Source organism: Fistularia commersonii, chromosome 27, assembly GCF_037954325.1.
Source record: "Fistularia commersonii isolate RoL2024-O1a breed Wild chromosome 27, RoL_Fcom_v1.0, whole genome shotgun sequence".
In the NCBI taxonomy this organism is placed as follows: domain Eukaryota; kingdom Metazoa; phylum Chordata; class Actinopteri; order Syngnathiformes; family Fistulariidae; genus Fistularia; species Fistularia commersonii.
The window spans coordinates 11,475,001-11,487,949 of NC_141310.1; the positions used below are offsets into that span (position 1 = coordinate 11,475,001).

General features: G+C 48.7%; 1 protein-coding gene across 1 annotated transcript in view; it reads right to left on the bottom strand.

Annotated features, from left to right (window-relative positions):
- fto (FTO alpha-ketoglutarate dependent dioxygenase) overlaps positions 1-12,949 on the bottom strand; it is a 138,249-nt gene that overhangs the window by 69,757 nt on the left and 55,543 nt on the right. Inside the window, exon 8 of the mRNA XM_086174892.1 lies at positions 6,337-6,461. Coding sequence (XP_086031018.1) covers positions 6,337-6,461 — 125 coding nt within the window. The remainder of the gene's footprint in view (positions 1-6,336; positions 6,462-12,949) is intronic.

A 12,949-nucleotide genomic window follows, 5' to 3' on the forward strand; every position in this document is an offset into this window, starting at 1 on the left:
CACATCCGCGCGTGATCATTTTCTATTAGCTCTCTGGGACGTCGGTACCGACCGCAAAGGGAGCGCTCGTTTTCCCCCCGACTATCAGTAAGTCGTGCAGCCGCCTCACCGCATTGTCTTTTTTTCCAACCCCCCCTCCAACCAAAAAAAAAAAAAAAAAAAAAAAAATCTTGTTTCCATATTAAAAAAGAAAAGCTTAACGGGCAGCCGTCTCTGCAACAAGTGCGGTTGAATACTTGTGGTCCTTTAAGTAACTTTATTTTTTTCACCCGGCCGCATCGCGAGCTCTAGTCGTGAAACGCGTAATTATGAAAAGGCCGTAAACCGCTTGCAGTAATTAAAATCCCTCGGGTCCACGAAGGAGAAGAAGTAGAAAAAGAAGAAGTGTACGGGGGAATAAAGAGAGCGTCATACTAATTCCTTCCACTCCCACGCCTCGCTGCAGATGAGCGAAAGCTGTAGCTCGATGGCTAATTACAAACTTGCTTGAGAATGCGGCGGGAGAAAAAAAAAAAAGCAAACGTATATTTACGTGACTTCAACATGCTTGCGCAGTCAGTAAACGGTAGGTAAATAATGAAATCGTTTCGGGGTGTGTTCCTGAAAGCGTCAGACGCGCCGGCGTACTTTCCGGGCCTGCGAGACGAACCGGGACGAGGTAACCGCGATGACCGCCGCGGCGATAGCGGCCGCGAGGTCACGGCGCGCCACGCCAAACCGGCCGATTGGGGGGAAGAATCCATAATCCTACGGGCGAAAAAAAAACACACGGCCTGAACTCGGCGCGCATGCAGCCGGCGTGGGGGACCACACAGACATGTTTTAGATAAAGACAGACAAATTAGATGACAGCGTTTTGGGCTAACCACTGGGCTCGCGCTAATTAAAGGCTGGCTGCTGATGAAAGAGACAGATGACAGCTCCTTATTTGTTTTCTCCTCCAGCGCCCCGAAACCGGGTAAACACGGCGACGGCAGAAAGAAGGCGGTGCGCACAAAAGAGGCAACACAAACGGGGGGAGGACACGATTTGTGGGATGAGCGTTCCGCCCGCTGCACACAGGTGTTTCGCCCACCGCGGCGAGGGCGGGGGGGCCAATCCCTGAGGTAAAGAGAAACAAGGGCACAGCCAGCAAAACTTTTGGCTGGTAACTCATGCCAAGAAAAACAGACTGAGCTACCCTTGTCTGCTCCTCTCACTAAACAGGTCTGCCATGTGTGTGTGTGTGTGTGTGTGTGTGTGTGTGTGTGTGTGGATGATATGTGGGACTACAGACCAGGATCTGAATAACCCGTCACCTCTGCTTGCAACGTTCGTCACACATGTCACACCCGAGCTGACCTTCTGACAATTTTTTTTTTTGATACTTGCCCAAACTCCGCCACCGCCTTCACTAATTAAAAAAAAAAAAAAACACCTTTCAGCTTTTTCATGCCCTACCTCTGTTGTCTATTTTATTAGCATCCTGCTTAGTTTTGTTCAAAAGAATAAGAATAACAACAACTTTATTTATCCCGAAGGAAATTGTTGTGCCAGAGTTTCAAGTAAAAACATAACAATAATAAATAATAGTAGGAAGGAGGGAGAATAATAAATACAAATAAAACTATAAGTGTCAAAGTCAAGGCTATAAAGTGTTTTAAGGTCTTAAAAAGTACAAATATTCCCTTCTATTTATTTTGTTAGTGCTATTGTATCTAACAATAATAATAATTTACTCATTATTATTATTATTTTATGTCCCTGTCCCTGTTGTTGTTGATTTGTTTATCCATTTTCAACCTTACTTTTTTTTTTTCCAATTCTGCCGTCCATTCTTATCCTTGATGTTGTTGTTGTGGTTCTCTCCGCTGTCTATTTATTTCTTGATGTCTTTTGCTATCTCCGAATCGTCCCTCTATTTATGTTTATACTCATACTTATAAACTGTTACGCTGCTGTGACAAAAAGAATTTCCCCTATGGGGATCAACAAAGTTTATCTTATCTTATCCTAAACCCGGTCAGGGTCTGCACGCACGGGAGAAAGTCCCACCGACACGCTGTCGGCATCCTCCGCTTTCAGGGACGCCTCTCCATCACCTCCCGGCTGACAGCTGAATGGCGGACGGCTAAGCTGCACGCCCACGCGGACCCGGGCCCAGCAAACCATTGAGTGTGTAAAGACAATGCGGGGCATTATAACACTCCCTGCAGTATGGTGCCTCCATTTCAAAGCCTTTAAGGAAGTCATTGGCCGCATTAGACAAGGTTTAGTGTGTCCATCTTTATTGCGGACACAACGCCGGCGAACTCGCCAACTCCCATCTGGGACAGGGGACTCCCATTGTCTCCCGAGTCTTTGTCCCACCCCGGCGCAGGAATGGGGGCACTTCTGAATGGACAAACACAAAAGCAATGTCACCCCTCTTGGAATGGAGCGGTGGCCAATGAAGGTCGCTCTCCTCTTTTTAGCCGCGGCTCTATGCCTCCCCCATGGGGGTGACGGCGACGACGGCGGCGGCGGCGGCAGACAACGCCGGTGCGGTTAACTCCGCGACGTGACTTATCGGGGAAGGGGGGGGGGGGGGCTGCCCTCCCGCCCTCTAGCCTCCGATGACCCCCCGGTTTTGATGACAGGCCGGGCCTTTACCCCGTCCAGGTGAGGACAAGCGAGGGAAACAATGACAGGAAACATAAAGCTGATGGAGGCCGGCGCGCGGCCCCCGCCGGGGTCACGGGGTCACGGGGTCGAGATGGACAGCTGAGTGATGAGTGCAGCTGTGAACATGTGGACCTCCTTCTATGTGCCTCCGTCACGTCAGCCGATGACAACTCCCGCAACAATAAAGATCTCACTAGCTCCGAGGAACTTTAAAAAGTAATTAGGCGATGTGATTTTACGCGTAAATGCAGGGATCGACGCCGTATCGCTAGCCGTACGAATATATGCAAACGCTGCGGTAAACTATTCGGAGAGGAACCCAGATGAATGATACTGAATTAAGCCGGTTTATTTATTAATTCAAGCCGGTTTATTCATTGAACGAGCCCATTTAGCAGCGAGGAGCGCGTCCAGCGCCGCCGCCCCGTCTTCATTCACACATCCTGTTATTTCGACGCCACCGACTGTTCCCGGTGCCAAAGGTCATCGGCCGCGGACTCTCCTCGCCCAGGGACGGGAGGACGGGGACGGCCGAGTCGGGCGCAAACCCTTCGGCTCGGTTCATAAACATCTCCGCCTGTCAGCCTCTTTTCTCCTACGCCGAGGTGAGTCGGGTTTGCACTCTGTTAATCTTTCACTGCGGGCCGGCTCTCTTTTAGACCGGCCCTCTGGAGAACATTGGAGGGGAATGAAATAGGGGTAGTAAAGGACGAGGCTGGATAAAAGAGCAGGAAGAAAAAGCTATAGAGTTGGCCAGATGGGCACCTTCACAGTCCATTTATCAAACCCAATGTGGCCCTCCCCTCCCCTCCCCGCTGCTCTCATGTCCTAAACCCCCATGTAATTCTGTAATGATTTTCATTATCATATAATGACCTTACAAAGCCTACAGCAGTTTGCATGGTCAGTACAAAACTCGCAGCTGTTCCCTTCAGTGTTTGCTCGCCGGCTGTGACAAAGCTTTTTGTTTCGCCGTTGTTTTTTTTTTTTTTTGTTTTTTTTTTGTCGTCTGTCTGTCCATCGGAGGTGTGACCTCTATGAGGGTTAGCTAGAGGTCACCTGAACCACTGGGTTCACAGGTAGCCGTCGTAGCAAGGTGACTTTTCTTCTATAGGACGGCTCCCTTTCCGAATGCATTTTTGTGCCGTCCGGTGACGCCGTGGGTTATGCATTTTACCCGCGCGCTCCTCCGGCGGTTGGTTCGCCCACCGGCACTGAAGATCCATCTACTCCCGGGGTACGCCGCAGGGACGCATCGATCAAGGAATTTACCACGTGCACCGGGAAAACCCAGTTACCGGGAAAAGCTCATAAGAATAAAAAAGGAAAAAAAAAAAAAAAAAGCTCTCATAACTTTAGTGGCTCGGAGTGGGTGAACGCTAGCGCGGCGAGCCGGAGCATCACTCACTTTCAGTGCCTATGAGTCACTTGCGAAGAACCACTGGTCACCGGGTGCGATTCCTCTTTTTTTTTTATTTTTTTTATTTTATTCGTATATTTCTCCCCCTTCTTGCTCGTGCTTAAAATGCCCCGAAAGCAGAAAGTGGCAGAATGGCAGGCCCCTGCGTTTCAGCGCAGCTTTAACTGGTGTTTAAGAAACAAAAGTCAGCAAGAAACTTAATCAATCACTGCTGGTTGTTTATGTTTATGTGCCTGGAGCGGGAGTCATCAATCATGTGTTTCTGCAGCCTTTTGTGCCGAATGGAAACCATGGAAACAAGAGGCTGTATTATGATAAAAGCCTGCCTGTTGCATATTGTGTGGAAACATAATTAGGGTGGCCGATATATATTTATATATATATATATATGAATGAAAAAAAAAAAGCTCCTAAATGAATCAGCAAATTAATTTCAAATGTCCTTTTGTGGCGTGTGCTTTTATGAAAATACATGAAAGTTTGAATCCGTGTGATTAAATAACCAACCCACACACACACACACACACACACACCTGCATGAAATATAAACTTTTTTTTTTTTCCCCCCCCTCCTCATCAGTCACAAATCTGCAAGCGGTACCAGCGCCTCTCACTTAACATTGTACCTGGGCCCGTGTTTAGCTTTGTGTAAATGCTATCTGTTGACAGCCACTTGAAAGGATGACCCCTGACTTTTCCCCAAAGTGGGGGCCGTCGGGTCGCGAGGCGGATATTTAACGTGCGCGAAGGGGAGAGGAGATATCGAGAGCAGCTGGAGTTCAAACGCATTGGCGGCGGGGTTGAGAGGGGAGGGAGTGGAAGGGGGGGGGTGGACTGGGGGGGGGGGTCACCCTCCTTGAAAACTAATCTAATCGGTCTTTCATTCCCCGATAGAGTAAACGTCTGTCTGCTCCCCCTTCCAGCCAGCTGCTGACAAGGACGGAGCATTTCCTGTCCTGGACTATGATACGCAATGTCAAGATGCGAGGGCACGTGAAGCTCGCCAGTTCCGGGGGACAGATACGGTTTTGGGGGTGCATTGTGGGTGGTACGGGGGGGGGATCTGCGGATGACGGAGGGGTGGATGCTTTGTGGGGGGGGAGCGATGCTTGTTTGTCTGGGGTGGGGGTGGGGGGGCGAAATGGTTTCTAGCTTTCAGCACCTGTAGCCGGAATGCACAATCAGAGCCGCCTCGGCGCTTCAGAGTGGCGTGGCGGCGGGGCGTCGACACGCCAAAGGCTAAGGTGTGTGGAAAAAGCTTGTTTACAAGGCTCATCTGGACGGGGCGGCGGCGGGACGGGGTCAACCAGAGGGGGACGCCGCAAAATCGACGGGCACCGGCGGGATACCAGGGAAAGAACTCTGGAAGGAGTTAACATTTATACATTTCAGTCTCGTTTATGGATTCCGCCCGAGGCACTTCTGCTCGGGATCATCTGGACCGTGTCTGTTGGAAGTGTGTGTTTACGTGTGTGTGTGTGTGTGTCAATGTGACACAGAGGTCAAATGTGTTGAGAGAGACAATAAGCAGGGAATCACATGTGACCGTGGTTGTAGTTTATACATACATGCTAATGTTAAGGGCTGAGTGACGGAGAGAAGGAACAGCTAAAACAACACAGATGTGTGTTGGATTGTGTGTGAGTGTGTGTGTGTGTGGTGTGTGAGGCCTTCCTTTATCTGAATGAAAGCCCGCTGTCCTAATCCCCCCGTGCTCCCCGCGCTTATCTGGAAGGAAGGAAGTGAGCGGCGCTATCCGAGACGCACGTGTCGTTGTGATAGCCGTGATGGCCGCCAGGCCCGCAGCCACCCACGTCATCCCGGGCGCACAGAATTCACATCCGTCCCCTCGCGGGGGCCGAATATCGCCGACACGCTCAAAAAAACCCACCGTTTTGTGTCATTCCTCTATGAATGACCTCGCAGTGACCTCGTAAACACGTCTTCAATTAACAATCAAATCATTGAATTCAATAAAACAGACGGATCGATTATAAGGACGTTTCCAAACCTGAACTAGCACTCGGATATGTTTTCAGTGAAAATGTTCAAAACCAAGATATTTCCGATTAAAGAAAAAAAAAATGCTGAAATAGCTCAATTTCAAGAGGCTTTTTTTTTTTTTTTAATAATCTTTTTATGTGCGCGGAGAGGACGCCGTTTGGATTTTTCAAGGCTGAATCGGACGCCGGCCTTTCTCCGCACCCGTCTCGCTTGTCTGTCAGAGATTGTTTATCCGACGTCCGAGCGAAGCCGGCGGTACGACGTGTTACCTGTCTCTCCACGTCTGCCTCTGCTGGTGTCTGTCCGTCAAGGCGGAGAGCAGGGTCTCCGCCATGTCTCTCCTGCCCTCTCCCGTCTGGCCCTCCTCCTCCACCTTGGCCAAGAACAGCATGGTCTGGAAAAACAACAAACACAAAAAGAAAAAAGGTTAATCGACCACAATATTGAACATGTATAATAAGAATAAGAATAAGAACAACTTTATTTATCCCGGAGGAAATTGTTGTGCCGGAGTTACAAGTAAAACATAATAATAGATAATAGTAGGAAGGAGGGAGAATAAGAAATACAAATAAAAATATAAAGTGTCAAGGCTATAAAGTGTATTTAAAGCACGGGAGCAGAGCGGTTAGCGCTTCCGCTTCTCGGCAAGAAAGTCAAAGTCAGCTTCATCGTCAATTTCTCCGCACGTACCGGACGTACAGAACAGGAAATGAACAAAATAATAATAATATTAGAGTGCTAATTAGGATAGCATGGTGGCGCAGCGGTTAGCGCTTTGTCCTCACAGCACGGAGGACCGTTCTGTGTGGAGTTTGCATGTTCTCCCCGTGTCTGCGTGGGTTTCCTTCCACAGGCAGCAGGGAATAAATTGGGAAAATATTGGGAAAATTGTCCCAAATTTGTTGACAGCTGGGATCCAGCATCCCACCCCCAGGATAGGCGGCAGAAGATGGATGGAGTGCTAACTAGCAATGAGCACCTAGCTAATCAGTTCACTGTTACATTAAACAGTAAACGTTAAACGATGAGATATGACGTATAAGATACTACTATTATTTGATATTTTAGATATTTGACAGCATAAGGGAGTAGCAGGAATCCTGGTTGGATTCCTACCAGAAGCCTTTCAGTGTGAAGTCTCTATGTTCTCCCAAAACAATCCAAAAATATGAATTAGACTCTACATTGTCCAAGGGTTGCATGTCTCCCTATGAGGTGTGAATGACAGAGTGAATGGTTGTGCGTCTGCATATGAATTGAACGGACTTGAATTTCACTTGAAGATGTTTCGCACCTCATCTGAGAGGCTTCCCCAGTTCTAATGACCTGTGAGGAGTTTCCGCCAGGGTTTTGGGCGGGTCTAGGTTATGGTGGCTTGTTACGTAATGATAGTCAGAAACTAGGTCTCAGGGGGTTGTTATGCTAACAGGTAATTCCATAAAAGGTGCTCTTTTTGTCCCCCAACGAACGACACCGCCATTAACGTAACAACACCCTTGGAAGCCTCTCAGACGAGGGGCTGAAACGTCTTCAGGTGAAGAAAATTCAAGTCCACTGACCAAGACCGGGAGATTTCGACAAGAATTCAACATGACCTGGATGACGGAACCTCCACAGATAAGGAGTTCGTTGGCAGGTCCATGCAGATCTTTCATTGGTGGTTATGTTTTGGGGATTTTTGCAACCCGATTTTCGGAAGCTCATTATAGTGGAATCAGAGAAAGAGAGGGCGATCCTAGCATTTTTTTACTTATATTTGGAAACTCCCCACAGGTCATTAGAACTTAAGAAGCCTCTCGGTTGAGGGCTGAAACGTCTTCAAGTGAAGAAATTCAAGTCCAGTTGCCAAGACAAGAAGATTTCCACAAGAATACAACATTGGACACTTTCATGAAAAAGCTTATTGGATAAATGGTCACTTATAGAGCAGTTCCAAATTGCTTTACACTGCAAAACATTCACCCCTTCACACACACACACACACACACACACACACAACGGCGGCAGAGGGGCCATGGAAACCAGACCAGGATCAGGCCAGGCGTCTTCCCCTGAGGACACCTCCACCTCCAGACAGGAGGAGCCGCGGATCGAACCGCCAACCCCCCGTCGGTAAAAAGTCGTGTTTTTCCGTCATAAAATTCGGCGCCTTCAGTTATGGGCGTCTGTAGAGTCATCCCAATAATCTGACGTCGCTTCTTTGACAAAAAATGAAATCAGTCACCGGCGAGGTGAGAAAAGTGGCCCGGTGCGAAGAAAAGCGGATTACCTTTACACGAGTCCCACATCTCTGGCAGGTGTTGGACGCTCGGATCACCTTCAGCCGCCACTTACGAACGAGCTCGTCGGCGGCGGCGGTTGAGGTATTAGGGCTTATCGTTTTCTTTAAGTAGCTGTTAAAACGATGGCGGCCGATTTCGTCAAAACCGTCCGACTCTTGAACGCGGCGAGACGAATTCGTGAAGCCACTCCGGGCTTGAGACTGAAACACGGCATCCCCGGGACAGCGACGCACGGTAAGTCTAGTATAAAGTCAGTTTCACATCAGAGGACGTGCAAATTACACCCAATATTAGAGTGTGAGTCAATTAATCACGTCCTGCATAGCACTGTGTAATGTGTGAGTATCCCCTGTTGAACATGAATTACAGGCCGGCTTAAAGTGTGACGTGGCACATCAGTGCTAATCTGAGACATCCTGGCAAACCTTCGCCTGGAGTTCTCGGCAGCCTCTAAGCCGGCTGAGGAGGGAGTCAAATGAAAAAGGATCTGGCAGTCCAAATTAAATGCAGCGCTGTCAGCCGCACTCAAATCCCCCCCCCCCCCCCCCCCCCTTCTTCTTCCCTCCCCTTCACAGACTCGCTCGCTCTTTGAATATCCTTTAAATGTCTCCCCCTCCTTCCGCCGAGCCTCTGAAATGTGATGGATCTGTAACTCTGACTGACTCTGACGCCTTGTTAAGAGCAGTCTCTTCCTGTCACATCCACCAGTCAAGCGCATTCATTTCTTCCTATTAGCAGTCACTTGCCTCCCCAGTCATCCAACCCTCTTTTCAAAAAAAAAAAAAAAATCCACAATGTAAAGGGAACCTTCATTTCTTTGCCTCTTGCCTTTTTTTTTTTTTTTTTTAATCCCTTTTTGACAATCTACCTGTCTGTCTTAATTCAAGTGAAGAAAGGTGTGATTGTCTCCGTGTGTGTTTTCAGAGGCAGCGGAGTGTGATTTGCAGACAGAGCGTCCTCCTCCTCGTCCCTGTGACCGATTACACCCGACTCGGAGCAGACGCCCGAATCCGCGGCGACCGTTTCGGAGGCGGGGCCGACCGGAAACTGTATCTTTGGGTTTCGATCAACCCGCCGTTGCAGTCCTGGGATGAGTGACAGGTGAGGAGAGTGCCAGCTAGTGCACCGGGAGTGTATCCCTATCAGCTCGGTGACGTGGTGTCACTGCGGCGTACCCGCGGCGCCGCCTCAGTCTTTAAGTCGCGACGTGGAGCGAGTGTTTCACGGCGGATCGCGAAGTTGCTCTTGTCCCGCCGACTCCAATCGGGTCCGCCAGACAATCGGATAAATTCCAAGTTTTCTTCCTCCATCTAATCCTTTTCTCTGAACCCTCCCCTCTCAAAGCCGCTATCTTCACCTCCTCTTCCCCTGCATCCAAACCTGCGGCCTAAACTTTAGCAACTTGCTAAAATCCTTGCTAAAGGAAAACATTATTAATCAAATTCAACTGGGATAAATAAGGTGAGCGTTTCCTGGATTTCTGATCCTACCCTATGCTACCTCTTTAATGCCGTCTCCACAGCCTCCCCGCCATCTTGTCCACCTCTTGTACCCTTTCTTTCTTTTAAACTCCAGATTTTTGCTCAAATTTAGCAAGTTGCTAGAATCCTTGCTACAAAAAAAACACTGTTAATCAAATTCAACTGGGATAAATGAGGTGAGCGTTTCCTGGATTTCTGATCCAACCCTATGCTACCTCCTCGATGCCGTCTCCAAAGCCTCCCCGCCATCTTGTCCACCTCTTGTACCCTTTTTTTCTTTTAAAACGGCAGATTGTTGCTAAAATTTAGCAAGTTGCTAAAATCCTCGCTAAAAGAAAACATTATTAATCAAATTCAACTGGAATAAATAAGGTGAGCGTTTCCTGGATTTCTGATCCTACCATATGCTACTACATCGATGCCGTCTCCACAGCCTCGCCGCCAACTTGTCCACTTCTTGTACCCTTTCTTTCTCTTAAAACTGCAGGTTGTTGCTAAAACCTAGCACTTCCTTAAAATCTTCGCTATAAGAAAACACTATTAATTAAATTCAACTGGGATAAATAAGGTGAGCGTTTCCTGGATTTCTGATCCTACCCAATGCTACTGCCTCATTGCCGTCTCCAAAGCCTCCCCGCCATCTTGTCCACCTATTGTACCCTTTCTTTCTTTTAAACTGCAGGTTTTTGCTAAAATGTAGTAAGTTGCTAAAATCCTCGCTAAAAGAAAACATTATTAATCATATTCAACTGGGATAAATAAGGTGAGCGTTTCCTGGATTTCTGATCCAACCCTCTGCTGGCTCCTGGACGGCCCTGTCTCCGCGGCCTCGCCGCCGTCCTGTCAAAGTATTGTAACCTTTCTTTCTTTTAAACTGCAGGTTGTTGCTAAAATCGTCTTCTAAAATTTAGTAACTTGCTAAAATCCTCGCTAGAACAAAACACTATTTATCAAATTCAACTGGGCTGAATAAGTCAAGCGATCGCACCTTAAACCAGGTTAACACCGACTGCCGTCAGTGCCGATAACCTAGAGGGCGATGGTGAAAATTTGGCTTCAGCGGGTCGCACCTTGAAAGCCCTGTCGATAAATTTAGTCGAAAAGATGATACGCTCTTTTCTATTAACCCTTGTGTTGTCTTGCGGGTCAAAAGTGACCCACTACCATTTTTAGCTGTAGAAAAATCACCTTAACCTATTTTTTTTCCAACTTATAATTTTATGACTTCTCCTAAAGAGACCCCATAATTAGAAAAAGTGATACATCTTTTTTGTTTATGTTTCCGTGTGGGCTGTACACCACTAGGGTACAAAGATTGTCTTATGGGTCATTTTTGACCCGTAGGACAAGGGGGAGTAAACACAATTTTAAGATCGCACGAGGGTTAAATACATTTGTATTGGAAATCCTCCTCGAAAGTCTGCCGTGGATACACTTCCTTGGATTTCTAGACCGATCCTGTCAGCGTGCCAGGTTGTATTTGCATACGATCCGGTGTTTAGAGAAGAACCGGTGTTGAGAGAGGCCCTCGGGTTTAGCCCCGGGCCGATCCCGGGGCCATTCAGACGCCCCGCTGGTTGTTTACCGGTCAAGCCTCACCTCAGCCGTCCGCGGCCGGACCGCAGCCCTTTGTTTGGGAGCCAGTGTAAGCACTCTTATCGCCCCTCTCTTCCCTTCTATTTACCCCCCGATGGCAGTAGCTGTCCTCGGCCTCCACCTCTCCCGGCCCGATGCTGACCACAGATGTCCCCTTGACCCGGGGGGCCGAATCTCGAGGTGAACCAGAGGACACGAGGAGCCGAAGCGAACCCTGTCTATTTTACTTGGGACGGGCGTAAACATTTCCATGCCTTTGCGGGAGAGGGCTGCATAAACAAACGCCGAGGCGAGGAGGTATTCCGGTCGGCGGAGACGCGGAGTGATGATAACGTTCCGAGCACAAAGCGGGCCGGAGGGGCAGCCCGGGGCGTCTCGCTAGCAACCCCCGCGAAGGGTTGTGTTTTTCAAAAAAAAAACAAAAAAAAACGGACAAGAATCTGTCTATTCCATCTCATAACAACATGTCACTCACTCACTCATCAGACGGGAGGTTCGCCGCCGCCGCCGCTCGCCGAGTTGTATATCGCTTAGAAACCTCACCGGCCACGGGTCACGTTGGCGAGCGTTTCCGAGGGCGGAAAGTTTGGAGAAAAAGAAAAAGGGCCCGAGCAGAACCCGGGGTTTGCACTCCATAAAAAGCCGGCTAGCTGACCGCCGGTGTCTCTGGAGCAGTTAACACCCCATGAAATGCCTCCGATGACTAGAAACAGGACTTGAGGCGACCCGCCGCGCTCCTACGCTCACTGCGCCCAAAGGAAAACCCTGCACGCCTGCGGATATTTGATGATTTCACCAGGCCGAGGGAAATGGCTTGACCAGATCGCGCCACCTGAATGGAGGATGACCAGAGGGGTGGGAGGAAGGACGCGTAATAAAAACAACCAATCCAGTTTCCTTTCTGGCTGGTGTTAATGTCACCGACACACACGGAGCAAAATTCCCTTTCCCTCCACGTCGCGGCGACCGTAGGCCTCACTCATAGCGATGACGATCACACGATAAAATACAAATAGTCGACGTTGATGATCGCATAATCCAGAATGACCTTCTCGACAATGAACCGGCCGCGATGGGGGATTCGGTCGGGGCGACACGTTGCATAAATTGGAAAACGTAACATTTCCGTTCACGTTTAAAGAAAATAAAACACTTTAGAATTGCTGGTAAAGGTATCAAGGATGATATTACTTCCTGATTCGGTGCCTTCTATGAGTTCATAATCCTGTTTTCAAGGTGAACCGTCTCCATGCTCCCTCATATAGCCAGAATTCTTCCATCCTTCCATCTCCAGGACGACGGTGACGACCTTTCCTTCCTAATACGAGAAATCGGTTTGACTGCCGGTAGAAAAGAAAGGCATCCGGTAGCGTTGTAACTATTGCTAGCCGCTAGAAACTACTGTGTTGCTCTCACGCCTGCTAACATCACATCACATCTTCCTCCAAACCTCCCGCCAGGCAGTTCCAACCTTCACCATCCCTCCTCTGTCCACGTCCGAACCATCTCAGTCGGACTTT